The 12,381-nt window shown below is 61.1% G+C and overlaps 1 protein-coding gene across 3 annotated transcripts; it reads left to right on the forward strand.

Annotated features, from left to right (window-relative positions):
* Positions 1 to 1,885: 1,885 nt before the first annotated feature.
* Positions 1,886 to 10,724, forward strand: IRX4 (iroquois homeobox 4). Of its 3 annotated transcripts, none has more exons than XM_084881760.1 (6): positions 1,886 to 2,016; positions 5,852 to 5,996; positions 6,514 to 6,765; positions 7,536 to 7,663; positions 8,432 to 8,760; positions 9,326 to 10,724. In XM_084881760.1, exons 2-6 carry the CDS (start codon positions 5,952 to 5,954, stop codon positions 10,153 to 10,155), a joined length of 1,584 nt encoding a protein of 527 aa, XP_084737886.1. In that variant the 5' UTR covers positions 1,886 to 2,016; positions 5,852 to 5,951; the 3' UTR covers positions 10,156 to 10,724. The 3 variants fall into 3 exon arrangements, with proteins under 3 accessions (XP_084737886.1, XP_084737885.1, XP_084737887.1); XM_084881759.1 differs by lacking the exon at positions 1,886 to 2,016 and adding an exon at positions 2,674 to 2,917 and having other exon boundaries at positions 9,326 to 10,716; XM_084881761.1 differs by lacking the exon at positions 1,886 to 2,016 and adding an exon at positions 3,329 to 3,533 and having other exon boundaries at positions 9,326 to 10,716.
* Positions 10,725 to 12,381: the final 1,657 nt, after the last annotated feature.

The raw sequence follows: 12,381 nt of genomic DNA on the forward strand, positions 1-12,381 counted from the left end.
AAAGCACAAACTGCCTTGCTTATCTTCAACTATGAAAAGAATCTAAGTTCCAGGTGACCTCTGCCTGGAGAGGGTCAAGCTTGTCCCTGTTGGCCCCAGGGTCCTGCCAGGAGCATCCTGCAGGGCCTGAGGGAGGAGGACACGGAAGGAGAGCTGAGCAGCAGGATCAGGACCTAAGCCAAGTCGTCCCATCCCAGGGTCCAAGGGGCCTTCCCTCCACTTCCTTCCAGGCAGAATAAAATGAGCTCCCCACCCACTGAAGGCACCCCCTCCCAGCACCCCTTCCATCAGCCCGAAGGGTTGACCCATAGGCTACCCTGGCATGCACTTCTGGGTGAATGATGATGGGTCTGTAGCCCAAAGGAAGTCCACCCTTGTGTGTTCAAAGACCAAAGCTGTGTTCCTCCCAAAGAAGCCCCCAGAAACTCTGGGCTCCCTAGGACAGCAAGCAGAGGCAGCTGGCTCTCTACTACCCCTGCCCCGATCACGGAAGAAAAACTGCAGGGATGGGTGAGGCCTGGAGGCAAACACCCTCCCAGCCTGCTTTTGGGGAAGTAAGCAGACAAGCATTGCCTTTCCACTGTTTGCAGATAGCTTTGGGGGGGGGGGGGGGAGGGAGAAAGAGGGGGGAGAGACAGCAAGTAACTTTTCAGACATGATCCATGACAACAAACCTCAAATGTCATTACACCACCACAAATGATGAGCAGAAAGTTTGTGGTTCTTTGAAGAGAAATGATGGGAGGGTGGGAAGGGAAGGGTGACCAGGGCAATGGGTTCCTGGCTGGCAGAGTGAAGGTCAGGGAGGCATGGACCTGGGCTTCAGGACACTGCCTTCCCTCCTGGACACTGCCACAGGTTTTCTCCATTTGTAAGTGTTCTCAGGCCAGAGGTCCAGTCCAATAGGCTCTAGACAGTCCTGGAAAGTCCCCATATTAGGCCTCCCAGTCTTGGGCTTCTGTTACCTTGATAACACCCACGCCTAGGCTTTTTAGAACTGCCCTGCCTGCTGCCCCAAGAGCCTAGTGGGTAGGGATCAGTATGAACACCACCAAGAGAAGCAAGGCTCCCTTAATGCGATGAGGTTGATGGTGGGAGGTGGGGTTGGGGGGGGGGGGCGCGCAGACAGGGAAGAAAGGAAGGGCCTGAGAAACAAAACACCAGCCTATTCGCCCATTCCGAGAAGAAGCAGACCACCAGAGCCTCAACATGACCTCCAGGGCCGGATGGCAAGTCAAGGGGGGCATCTGGGGAACTGGGACCCAGAAGGAGCAGAAGCAGGACTGTCTGGGGGCGTGGCTCCTCTGTCTGGCAACCCCAGGCCTGACAACGGGGGCACCAGGACCGGTCTCTTAAGGGACCCTGGGGAGCCCAAGGCTCCCTGGAGCCATACAGAGCCTTTGGCCAAATCAAGGCGGCGCGCCTTCCTGCCGTGCTGTTCAGCTCAGTGTCCTCTCTGAGCCCGGTGTCCCCGCCACCCCACAACCCAGGGCGCCCTCATCCTAGCTCCTACGCCCCCAGTACCCAGAGCGCAAGCCTGGCGGAGGGGAAAGTTGGCAAGTGCGCGGCGCCCGCGGGGGAAAGCGTTAATGGGCGGCCGGGTGGGAGCAGCTCGCTCGCTCGCTCGCCCACGTCACACCGGTGCGGGCTCGGCTGACGACCGCAGCGCCTGGGGACGCTGGCGCGCTCCGCTCGCCAGGTGCTCCGCCTGGAAATGTCTCCATTAGTTGTCGCCCGCTCCCCGCCGGAGCGCGCGCGCCCAGCGGCGGCGCAGAGCCCTGGCGGGCCGCCGGTCGTGGCCCGGAGCCACCGCAGGTAGGCGAGGTCCCGCGCCCGCGCCCGCCCCCGCCCGGGGCTCCGAGACCCCTCCCCCCAACGGGAGGCGGAGGCTCCGCGCGGTCGCCGAGGGGCGCGGGCGGCGGCGACGGTGGCGAACTCCCGGCGCATCCAGGGCTGCGCGCTGCTCCCCGCGGGCCCGGCGCCTGAGCGGCGCGGGCGGGCGCGTCCCCAACGCAGGTAGGGAAGGGGCTCGGCCGCACAAACTTTGTGAGGATCGCTTCTGCGCTGGAGGGCACAAAGTTTTCTGCCTACCGGTGGGGTCTCTGGAGGCCGCCGCGTTCGCTGTGCAAGTTGCAAAAACGGGGTGCCGTTGGCCGGCGCGGGACGCGGGGCCGGCGCGGGCCGGCGGGGCCTGCGCTCGGACACCCAGACGGCGCGCCTTCTAGCCTCGGGCGGCGCCCGGCGGGGGCGCGGCGGGGGCGCGGCAAGAGGGCCGAAGGGAGCCGCCTGGCATGGAGGGCGTTTCGGGGAGGAGAATTCCATGTGTGCGCCTGCAGCTCGCTCCGCTGGCTTTGTGGGAGACCCCAGAGGACTGGCTGCGAAGAAGTGACCTGCCAACCTCGAGGTCCGCGGGTGTGGTGCCATTGGCATCCAGAACACCTCTTAGCCCCTCACTCCGCCCGGGTGTCCAGGAGCAGTGGGCGGGCACGGGCGCCCCAAGCCCAGGCCCTAAGCCTCAGAAAAGAAGGCCCTTGCCTGGCGCTGCGTGCTCCTGCCTCCGCCCTCTCCTAGGGTCAACTTTGCAGGACTAGAATCCTCCGCTACCCGTGCGGGAGGGACCGGTTGGCTTTTCTGGACGACTAGGGAACAGAGAGTGTCTGGGCTCACCTGATGGCGGGGGCGAAAGTCCCATCCGGAGCGGGAGAAGGTCAGGGCGGGGCCTGTCTCCCCAGAGGCCCTCCAACGTTCTGACAGCAGGCAACCACCCGGGAGGAGAGCGACCAGCAGGCCTTTAACATTTGGGACTAATCGGCCTCAGGGCCCCTCATCGTCGGCTCCTTTGGAATACAGCAGGCCAGTGGGGGCACCTCACCCAAGCCTAGCTGCTGTCCTGACCCTGTGGTACTGCGAGTTTCCAGTGAGTTCTGCTCAGGGTGTATTTAGAACCAGGGGTCTCTGGAGGGACATGGGCTCAGCACTCCCCATCTATGCACTTCGTTGATACCTGAGATGCTGAGGGTCCTGTTCTGTCTGCTCTTGAAGGGAAACAAACCCAGGTGCCTCACCTAAGGTTTGGCCTTTTAGTGAAGGGCACTTGATAGTTATTCCAGGATTAGCTATGGGACAAACATGGCCGAGGAAGTACACCAGTTTGGGCAGGCGGACCCCAGGCAGGACACAGGTTGTCAGTGGGGGGTACCCACTGACCCTGCCTCCAGAATTGGTTTGCGGGGCCTGGGTGAGCAGCCAACAGCACCAAGTTTCCCCAAATGGGGTGGCTGAGCCTGGGCAGGGCAGGAAGTGAGGATCAGTGTTCAGAGGCCTGGGAAAGTGGAGCGGGTGAGCTGTGCTTCAGTATCAGGAAGATGGTCTCCAGCCCTTGAGAGGCCAGAGGGGCTGGGAGCGCCTGTTTTACACACTGATCCTGGAGAGGAAAACAGTGCAGTGATCATCAAAGAAGGCCCCAGAGCCTCTGACAGAGGGTTTGTGCCTGCCCGGCTTTCAGAGGGAGCACGCAGCTCAGAAGACAAATGGTCGGTGTTCAGGGGCGCTGTTTTCAGCGAGCTGTGGCCGCGTCTGGGGGAAGGAACTGTAGATGTCAGGTCTGGATATGCGGCAGGCACTGGCGGTGGGGACGGCTTGGTGGCTTACTCCCCAGCCCTCAGAGTGTTCACAATCGGCCTGGGAATAGGTGAGGAAAAGATGCTGAATGCCACCTTTGTGTCGGGATGGGATTCCTGCTCCCTGAGCCCTCATCCGCCCTTGCCTGGTGCCCCTTCCTACAACCAGGGCCTCATTACCAGGAGAGCGCGAGTTGTTTGTAAACAATAAATAATGGAAAGTAGGAGGACTTTCAGCAAAAGCAAAACGGGAAGGAGTTGGGAGGAGGGATGATGGGGGAAGGGAAGAGTGGAGGAGGAGGAAGACGGAGAGAGATTGAGAGATTTATTTCTGCCAAGAAGCCCCGGTGGCTAGTTTCTTATTATTTACAGGAAGGTGATATTAGCAATTCAGGTGAGAAAGAAATAAACACGGCTGCCACGAAATCAATACAGAATTCAGAAAACAATTATTAATGTCATTTGACTCGTGTTCTTTATATATCTCTTCCGGCTACAGACGTTAAACTGTCTGAATAATTTGCATAGAGCGGCTATTCATTATTGCCAATGTTTTTTCCTCTGCTAGCAGCTCGGACGTGGACGGCTGCAATCCAACGCGATCGGAGAACTCGTATTTTCTTCTGTAAATTAAAGCAATTACGCAGCAGATATTATATGATGCGTACTGTGGTCTCCAGATAGTCATCAATCACCTTCAACCGAGCTGTCAGAGCAGGCAGATTTCGTTTCTGGAAGCCAGGCTTGCAGCTGGGGAGAGAGTGAGAACGTCATCATTAATTAGAGGGTGACCCTGGGGCAATTCACAGGTCTGAACCCAGGAATCTTTCCCAGCAAGTCAGCACAGCGCCGCCGAGCGCGCTCCCTCCAGCCCGAGCATGGGCAGCTGAGCAACCCGAGAGCGCTGGGGGCCAGCCTGGCCCCGGAGGGCGCAGCACACCAGGCGGGGAGCGAGCTCAGGGTGGCCCGAAGCCGCCTGCTTGCTGGCCTCCACTTTGCAAGGTCGGGGGGCCAGAACTGGCTGTGGAAATCCTGGGGTGGGCACTCCGGCCCTTCCCCAGACCTGTCACTGTGCTCCAGGCACGGAGCTACGCAAAGCGGGCTGGGAAGGGCGCCTCTGCCTAACGCCCAGCGCCCCCTCCATCGCGCCTACCCACCAAGGTCCCCCGAGGAGCGGAGGAGCGAGGGCAGCGGCAGGACCCCAAAGCAGTCTCTGAGCCTGCTCTCCGCGCGCGCAGGACTTTGGACAGTCCCGGGTTTAGCCGGGAAGGGCAGGAGGAAGCTCAGGGACCGCGGCCCGCTAGGGGAGTGGGGGAAGGGAAAGGCACCTGGAGAGACTCTCAAGAGGAGGGGGTTAGGGGGCGTTCCCTAGGGACACAGCGGCCCAGGGTGGCAAGCCCGCAGCCCTCGGGCCCCAGCCCCGACTCTGGGGAAGGCCCCAGGCCCCCACACACCAGATGCAGTCACATCTGATTCTGGAACTCGATCCCGGAGTGGGGTTCGAACTGATGGGAGCCGAGTGGCGGACTCGCGGTTAACAATAGTGGGGCCCCGCGCCGCCGTTGCAAGCCCGGCCCGCGGAGCTGCCCGCTGTCCACCCGGAGGGGTGCGGAGAGCCGAGGCCGGCGCCCGCCTGTGCCCGCGCGGGACCCATTGTAACTGTTGATTACATCTTCAGCGATACTCACTCGTGTGTCCCTCGTACGTCTCATTTGTAATTGAGACTAATGATTACAGTGGTGCGGGGAGGAGCAGCTGCTCATTAATTAATTTCTAATTAAAAGTGCCTCCCGTCCTCGGTGACTAAGGAGAAACGCTGTTCTTCGCGTTGATCTCGATTCCTCGGAGGAAATCCATTTGCTGAAGCGGGTTGGCCCCTCCGCGCGCCCCGCCCGGCCGTGCGGCGGCGGCGGGTGACCCCCGGTCTTCGGCCAGGCCGGCTGCGGGGTGCGCTGACGTCAGAGCCGCCGCCGCTTAAAGCCGCGCGCATCTTACTTGACGGGTTCGCGAGACTGGTTGAGTTGTGTTGGTTTGTTTGTTTTTTTCTCTTTTGCAAAATATGTATTTGTGTCGCCGCTGCGAGGCCAGTCGGTCCCAAAGTCCCCTCGAGGCTCTGGATTGTGAAGCTAAAAGGTTCGAGGCTGCCGCCGCCGTGGCTCACTCTCCAACCGGGTCTGGAAAGTTTGCTGAGCGTGCGGATGAACTAACCGGCTCTCCCGCTTCGCCCCCAGCGCCTAGGAGCCGGCGGCGGCCGGGGAACAGTGGCCGCACCGCGCCGGGCCCCGCGCAGGACCCCGCCGGCCCACCTGCCGGCCCCCGGCCGCGCTCGCCATGTCCTACCCGCAGTTTGGTTACCCCTACTCCTCCGCACCCCAGGTAAGGAGGCCCCTGCGAGGCTAGGAACACCGGCTGGCTGTCAGTCCAGCGATCGAACGATGCTTCCCAGTGAGCAGGGCCTGTGCCACGTGCCCTTAGTGCCCAGCCCAGGGGAGGGCAGGGGAACTGAGACATGCCAAGGGGTGGGGGACCAGCTCCCGCTTAATTTGACCTCCACCCCCTACCCAGGCCCCCTCCCCCGGTTCTGTGGCTGCACCTTAGGGCACCCAAGGCACCCAGTAGAGAAGTGGCACAGGAGGGCATGCTCGGCCTTGGACCCCCCCCCCCTCAGGGAGAATATGAGCACCCCTGGGCAGGATTGGCTAAGACCCACGTGGCTGGATGGGGACTGGGGTGCGCGGGCTCCTCGCGGGAGGGGGCGCACGATCTGGCGTGGACACTAGAGAACCAGAGGACATAGGCAAGGCCTTCTGGGCAGGGCGGGGCGAACGGAGGCCCAGGACCCCAGCCTTGAGCCTGGTAGCCCACCCTTCCTTGCGTCCCCTCTCTCCCCCAGTTCCTGATGACCCCCAACTCCCTGAGCACGTGCTGCGAATCCGGTGGCCGCACGCTGGCCGACTCCGGGCCCGCCGCCTCGGCCCAGGCGCCCGTGTACTGCCCGGTCTATGAGAGCCGGCTGCTGGCCACCGCGCGCCACGAGCTCAACTCGGCCGCAGCGCTGGGCGTCTATGGGGGCCCCTACGGCGGCTCGCAGGGCTATGGCAACTACGTGACCTACGGATCAGAGGCCTCCGCCTTCTACTCGCTGGTAAGGGCGGAGAGGGTGTATCTCCAGCCTTCCCCGCCACGTCACGCCCCTGCCCCTGGATTTGGTTTGCCAACTTCACTTTCCCAACTTGGGAAGAAGGCCCCCCCCCCCGCCCCCGGGCTGTAGGGGGTGGGAGAAGCGCCTCCAAGCCTGGTCTCTGGGAACATCACCAGCCCCACCCCCACTTTACCCTGGGTTGGGGCTACCAGGCAGGTGGGGCCGCTGTGTGTAATGTACTGATCGTTCACGGATCACTATTAAGTTCTGATGCGATGTCTGGTTCTGCGGGAGCGGGCTCTCCCCTCCCCCTCCCGCTGCTTCCTCCTCTCCAGAGCTCCCCCGCCCCTCACTCCTCCTGGCCTCCCTCTACTTCTCCTTTCCTCCAAGACCTCCTCCCCATATACATACACTCACGCCTCCCTTCCCCTCCTTCCCTGGCACCTCTCCCAGTCCCCTGGGCTCCTCTCCATTTCTCTCCTCCTTTTCTTCCCTCTTTATTTCCCGCCCCTCCCTCACCCTCCTCCTTCCTGCTGCCCCCACCCTTCTCCCCACCTCCTCCCTGCAGTCTCGCCCTCCTGTCTCCAATTCCTCTGCACCTATTCCCCAGTCCCTCCGACAACACCCCCACCAGTCTCTCATCGCTGTCTAGACCCTAGGGACAGTCTGGGGGAGGGAGCGAAGCTTGCAGGAGCCAGGGGCCTAGGGGAGGAGCTCGAAATGGGTAACGCCCGGGAAGGAAGCCGCGACCCTAAGCTGCTGGGCTCCCACAGAACAGCTTCGACTCCAAGGACGCGCCAGGATCTGCGCATGCGGGCCTCGCACCCGCCGCCGCCGCCGCCGCGGCCGCCGCCGCCTACTACCCCTACGAGCCGGCGCTGGGCCAGTACGCTTACGACAGGTGAGGGGCTGACCCTCTTCACCCTACCTGGGCCCTGGCGCTCCAATCAGCCATCAACCCCACCCCCACCCCAAGCATTGCAGGGCCTCTCTGAAAGGCGGGGAGGCCAGACCAGCAGCATTCCTCTCTTAGGTCTCACTGAGCTGACCAGGGCTTGGTCCCAGCCCGCCACCTGGCGAGCCCCAGCCCCTCTGGCCAGGGTTGAAAGAGTCTCCAAGTCTCCCGCCTGCCACCCCACTCCCCAATCTCTCTAGGCTCCCAAAGTCCTCGCTGCGCTGTGGTTTGGGGGAGTCTCATCTTGCTGCCCAGGCCTGGGATGCCTCCCTTTGCCCCAAGAAGTGCAACCCAACCCACTGCCTCTAGGTGGGAACCTGAGGGGGCAAGTCTCTCCTACTGGCAGACAACACGCCCCTCTTTCCAGGGGAGACAATCACATATGCAGAAAGGTCAGGCAGGTGCATTCTCCCCACTGCACTGAAGACCAGTTCTGCCCGGCGTTACGTAGTCTGGTTTGAAGATATATATGAGTAGCGACAGGCACCTGGCTAGGCCTTGTACTTGGCCCCACTCGCCACCTCCCTGGCTCAGGAAGGAGCCGAGGCTCCATGTGAGTTTAATCAAATATAAACATTCTCTTTGCACTTTGTCCCAAAACAGCAGCCCCCGCGGGCAGCGGCACAGGTCAGGACGAGGGTGGAACCACCATAAGCACACACCCTGGATGGGACTGAAAGCCCCCTGACGTCCCATTGCGCCCCTTGTTTCCAGGTACGGCACCATGGACAGCGGCACACGGCGCAAGAACGCCACGCGGGAGACCACCAGCACGCTCAAGGCCTGGCTGCAGGAGCACCGCAAGAACCCCTACCCCACCAAGGGCGAGAAGATCATGCTGGCCATCATCACCAAGATGACCCTCACGCAGGTCTCCACCTGGTTCGCCAACGCGCGCCGGCGCCTCAAGAAGGAGAACAAGATGACATGGCCACCCAGGAACAAGTGCGCGGATGAGAAACAGCCCTATGGAGAGGGCGAGGAGGAAGAGGGGGGAGAAGAGGACCCCCGGGAGGAGCCCCTCAAGAGCACTAAAACTGAAGGTGGGTAGAAGCTGGTGATGCTGGGGCTGAGGTTCAAGACCAGGTCTCTGTGCCTTCTCTGTGATTTCTAAGGCATGGAACCCCTGAGGAGGTGGGGGTGAAGGAGTGTGTGTAGGGGTTGGGGGAGGGAGTGCCTGGGCAGCAAATGAATGAACAGACCCAAGCAGGGCCCAATGTGTGTGTGTGTGTGTGTGTGTGTGTGTGAGAGAGAGAGAGAGAGAGAGAGAGAGAGAGAGAGAGAGAGAGTTTAGTGTGTGTGCGCACGCACACGTGAGCGCGGGCTGTGGTGGTGAGCCAGGAGTATCTTTGAAGAAATCCAACATTATGTTTAAAACATTAGACACCATTGACTTGAGGCTGAAATACAGTCACAGATGTTGCCTGTTTGAGGTATGGGTGCCTCTGGAGGAAAAAAGAAGTAGGAAATAAGGCCTGGCTGCTTCTCCTAGCCCCAGGGCCAAGCCCCACAACCATAGGCACGGAGATAGGGAGGAGAAGGAGATGGGAGCCTAATTAACCCACCATCCTCTCTCCCTCCACTGACTACTCTTTCTCTCCTGGGCAGAGCCCCTCGGCAAAGAAGAGAAGGATCTTGAGCTCAGTGACTTGGAGGACTTCGACCCGCTGGAGGCGGAGCCCCAGGAGTGCGAGTTGAAGCCGCCCTTCCCGCCCCTGGAAGGTGGCCTGGAACGCATCCCCGCCACGCCTGACCGCCCCAGTGCCCCTGGCAAAGAGGCCTCAGGCGCCCACCGGATGCCCCTCACCACCGATGGCGGGTCTGCCCTGGACCAGGACCTGGAGAGGGCCCGGAGCTGCCTCCAGAGTGTGGTGGCGGGGCCGGAACAGCAACCGGGTGCCGCCGGTGGCGGCCCGCAGGCCTTTGAGGCCAAGCTGGGCTTTGTGCCAGCCGGGGCGACTGCGGGCCTGGAGGTCAAACCGCGCATCTGGTCCCTGGCGCACACGGCGACTGCAGCCGCCGGCACCAACCTGAGTCAGACTGAGTTTCCCTCCTGCATGCTCAAGCGCCAAGGGCCCGCCGCCCCTGCGGCCGTCTCTCTAGCGCCCCCCTTGTCTTCACCTGCAGCCCCGTCCCCTGCCGGCGCCCTGGACAGGCACCAGGACTCCCCAGTAACCAGCCTCAGAAACTGGGTGGATGGAGTCTTCCACGACCCCATCCTCAGGCATAGCACTTTGAACCAGGCTTGGGCCACCGCCAAGGGTGCCCTCCTAGACCCGGGGCCCCTGGGCCGCTCACTAGGGACCGGCGCCAACGTGCTGACGTCACCCCTGGCCCGCACCTTCCCTCCAGCTGCCCCCCAGGATTCCCCTGTGGCGGGCGCCACCAAGGAGCTGCTGGCCCTGCCCAAAGCTGGTGGGAAGCCCTTCTGCGCTTAACTCCGAGGGACCTCAGGGCCCAAGAGGGAAGCTCGCACGCATGTCAAGACTCTTTTTCTAACAAGTTTCCAAAGCTAGGCGAGAGCGCAGCAATGCTCAGACCACCCCTCTACCCTGGAGGGAGGATCTGAACTCTGTCTCCAGGAGCCATGAACAAACCCCAGATCTGTCGCACCAGGTCCACCGACCACCCTGGCCATTTCCAAACTGGGGACTGATGGGATAGGGCTGCGCCCAGAGCAGAAAGCAGCCACCCTGAAGCATAAAGTTTACGTCCAAAAGTTTACATGGAGAAGCCTGTTGAGTTCGGAGGCTTTGTGTCGCTGTCTTCTGGGTGTGAGGCATGCCGGTGCCCTGTCTGAGGACCCCTCAGCCTGTTGACCTTCTGCTTTCATCCTCAGCACATAATTCTCACCCGAAACACTTCCATGAATTTACACTATTGCACACTCTTAACTTGATAAAATTATGTTTTTTAAATGTATGTCCACACCAGTAATTGCCTGCTTCAGAGGCTGATATAACAAAACCAATAAAACCGAGTGATGATGTTTGCATTGCAAAATGAGCACAGTGCCCAGGTAGGGACTTGAGAACTTGTTGGGAGGCAGGTGCTGATCACCAAGGGGAGGAGTCAGGGAGGGTACTGACCCAGAGACCCCAGGAAGTTGCTTCCAGAGCATAAGACAGGGTTTGGTAAAGCTATTTTTTTAAAAAATAGAAGTATATGAAATGATAGAGACCCAAAACATTTTTAAACGCTTTCCCCCTTCCCCCCCCCCACCCCCCCCTCCCCCAATTACCAAGCTCCTGAAATTTGAGTCGATGGGCGTTACTTTGGCTAGATTAACTTGAATAGCTTTTACATTTCTAAACTCCCCGGTGGGGGAAGGACAGAGACATCACAGCCTTGACTCCTTTCGTAGGAAGTCGGCCCTTGGATCCTGCTGTGCGGGAGTGTGCGGCCTTCCAGGGCCCCACCTGGCTCCTAACCCCGGCTCCTCTGTCTTCTGGGACCGGGTGCCCCGCAGGCAAAGATCCCCCGCCACGAGTTTTGGCTCCCGGACGGGGAAGTGCTCTGTAGACCTCAGACCCGACGCTGGGCTAAGTAAGGATTAGGAACACAATCCGAAGAACCACTTGGGATAGGAGGAAGCGGGCCTTGCCCCGCCTCCTCAAGGGTCTGGCTTCCCTCAGAAACCGGGGTCCCTTCACCCCCATCCCGCAGGCGCCTGACCCTGCTCCAGGGCCCTGGAGGGCGGTGTGCCAGTGCACTGCTCACTGGAGTAGGGTCTGGCCTCTCGCCTGAAAGCCCTCTGCCTAAGGCCCTGCTGGGCCTCGTTCTACCAGTGCTGGATATCCGAGGAAGGACGGGTCCACAGGCCAGCGAGCCTGCAGAGGTGGGGTGGCTCTTAGGTTCAGCGATGAGGAATGGCGGCCCTTGCCCGGGACGGAGGCAGATTGACAGACGCGGAGACACCCACCAACTGGAGAGGCGGGTCCTCTCTGGGGACCGGAGGGCAGTTTTCGAGAGACAGGCGAGGCCTGGGCTCTCGGGGCCGGGGCGCCCCAAAGCAGCCCTGATTGGCTGGTGGGATCCGATCTTGGGGAGAGTTTACGCACCCGAGAGAGGGAACCACGCGGCCAGAAGCCGGTAACCTGGGCTATGGGGCACCCTGAGTAGTGAGACCGGGATGGCCGGACCTCGGCCAGAACCCCAACTCTAAGCGGTGGGATCTTGAAGCCCAGACCTGGAGCAGAGAGAGCCGGCCCCGCGCCCAGGCTGCCCGGGCCGCGCGCGGTAATTGGATTGTATCCGCCCGCGCGCTGTCACCGTATTGACTTTCGCTCTCTTGGATGATATTATCGAGATTCGGAAGCTCGCCGCTGATGTGCCTGTCAAAAGGCTGCGGCGGGAGCCCCCGGCCTGGCGAGCGAGCATCAGCCAAGATAATTTGAAGTGAAATTTTCATTTTGACAGTAAACCCCTCAATTTCTAAAGGCTCGGCCGCTCCGAGAGCCCGCTGGCAGGGGGAGGCTTTGCGGAAAGCCACGTCTTAGACTGAAAAGGGCAAAAGAACTCGAATTAGTTGTAATAGATAAAAGGGCAAAAATAAAGAGTCAAGGGTACTTGACAGTAATAGCGAAAGTGGAGTCTCCGGGGAGACGCCGGGGCCGAGGCTGGGGCGCCAGGAATTTTAATGCGCTGCCCAGGCGCCCCCACTG

This window comes from Pipistrellus hanaki (assembly GCF_964339955.1).
Source record: "Pipistrellus hanaki genome assembly, chromosome: 4".
Classification (NCBI taxonomy): domain Eukaryota; kingdom Metazoa; phylum Chordata; class Mammalia; order Chiroptera; family Vespertilionidae; genus Pipistrellus; species Pipistrellus hanaki.

What these genes read in the sequence shown, in the direction of transcription:
- IRX4 (XM_084881760.1), top strand. Translation starts at nt 5,952, where the DNA reads ATGTCCTACCCGCAGTTTGGTTACCCCTACTCCTCCGCACCCCAG. An exon ending in CCTACTCCTCCGCACCCCAG is followed by an intron (nt 5,997 to 6,513) that starts GTAAGGAGGCCC and finishes TCTCTCCCCCAG; the next exon opens with TTCCTGATGACCCCCAACTC. An exon ending in CAAGAGCACTAAAACTGAAG is followed by an intron (nt 8,761 to 9,325) that starts GTGGGTAGAAGC and finishes TCTCCTGGGCAG; the next exon opens with AGCCCCTCGGCAAAGAAGAG.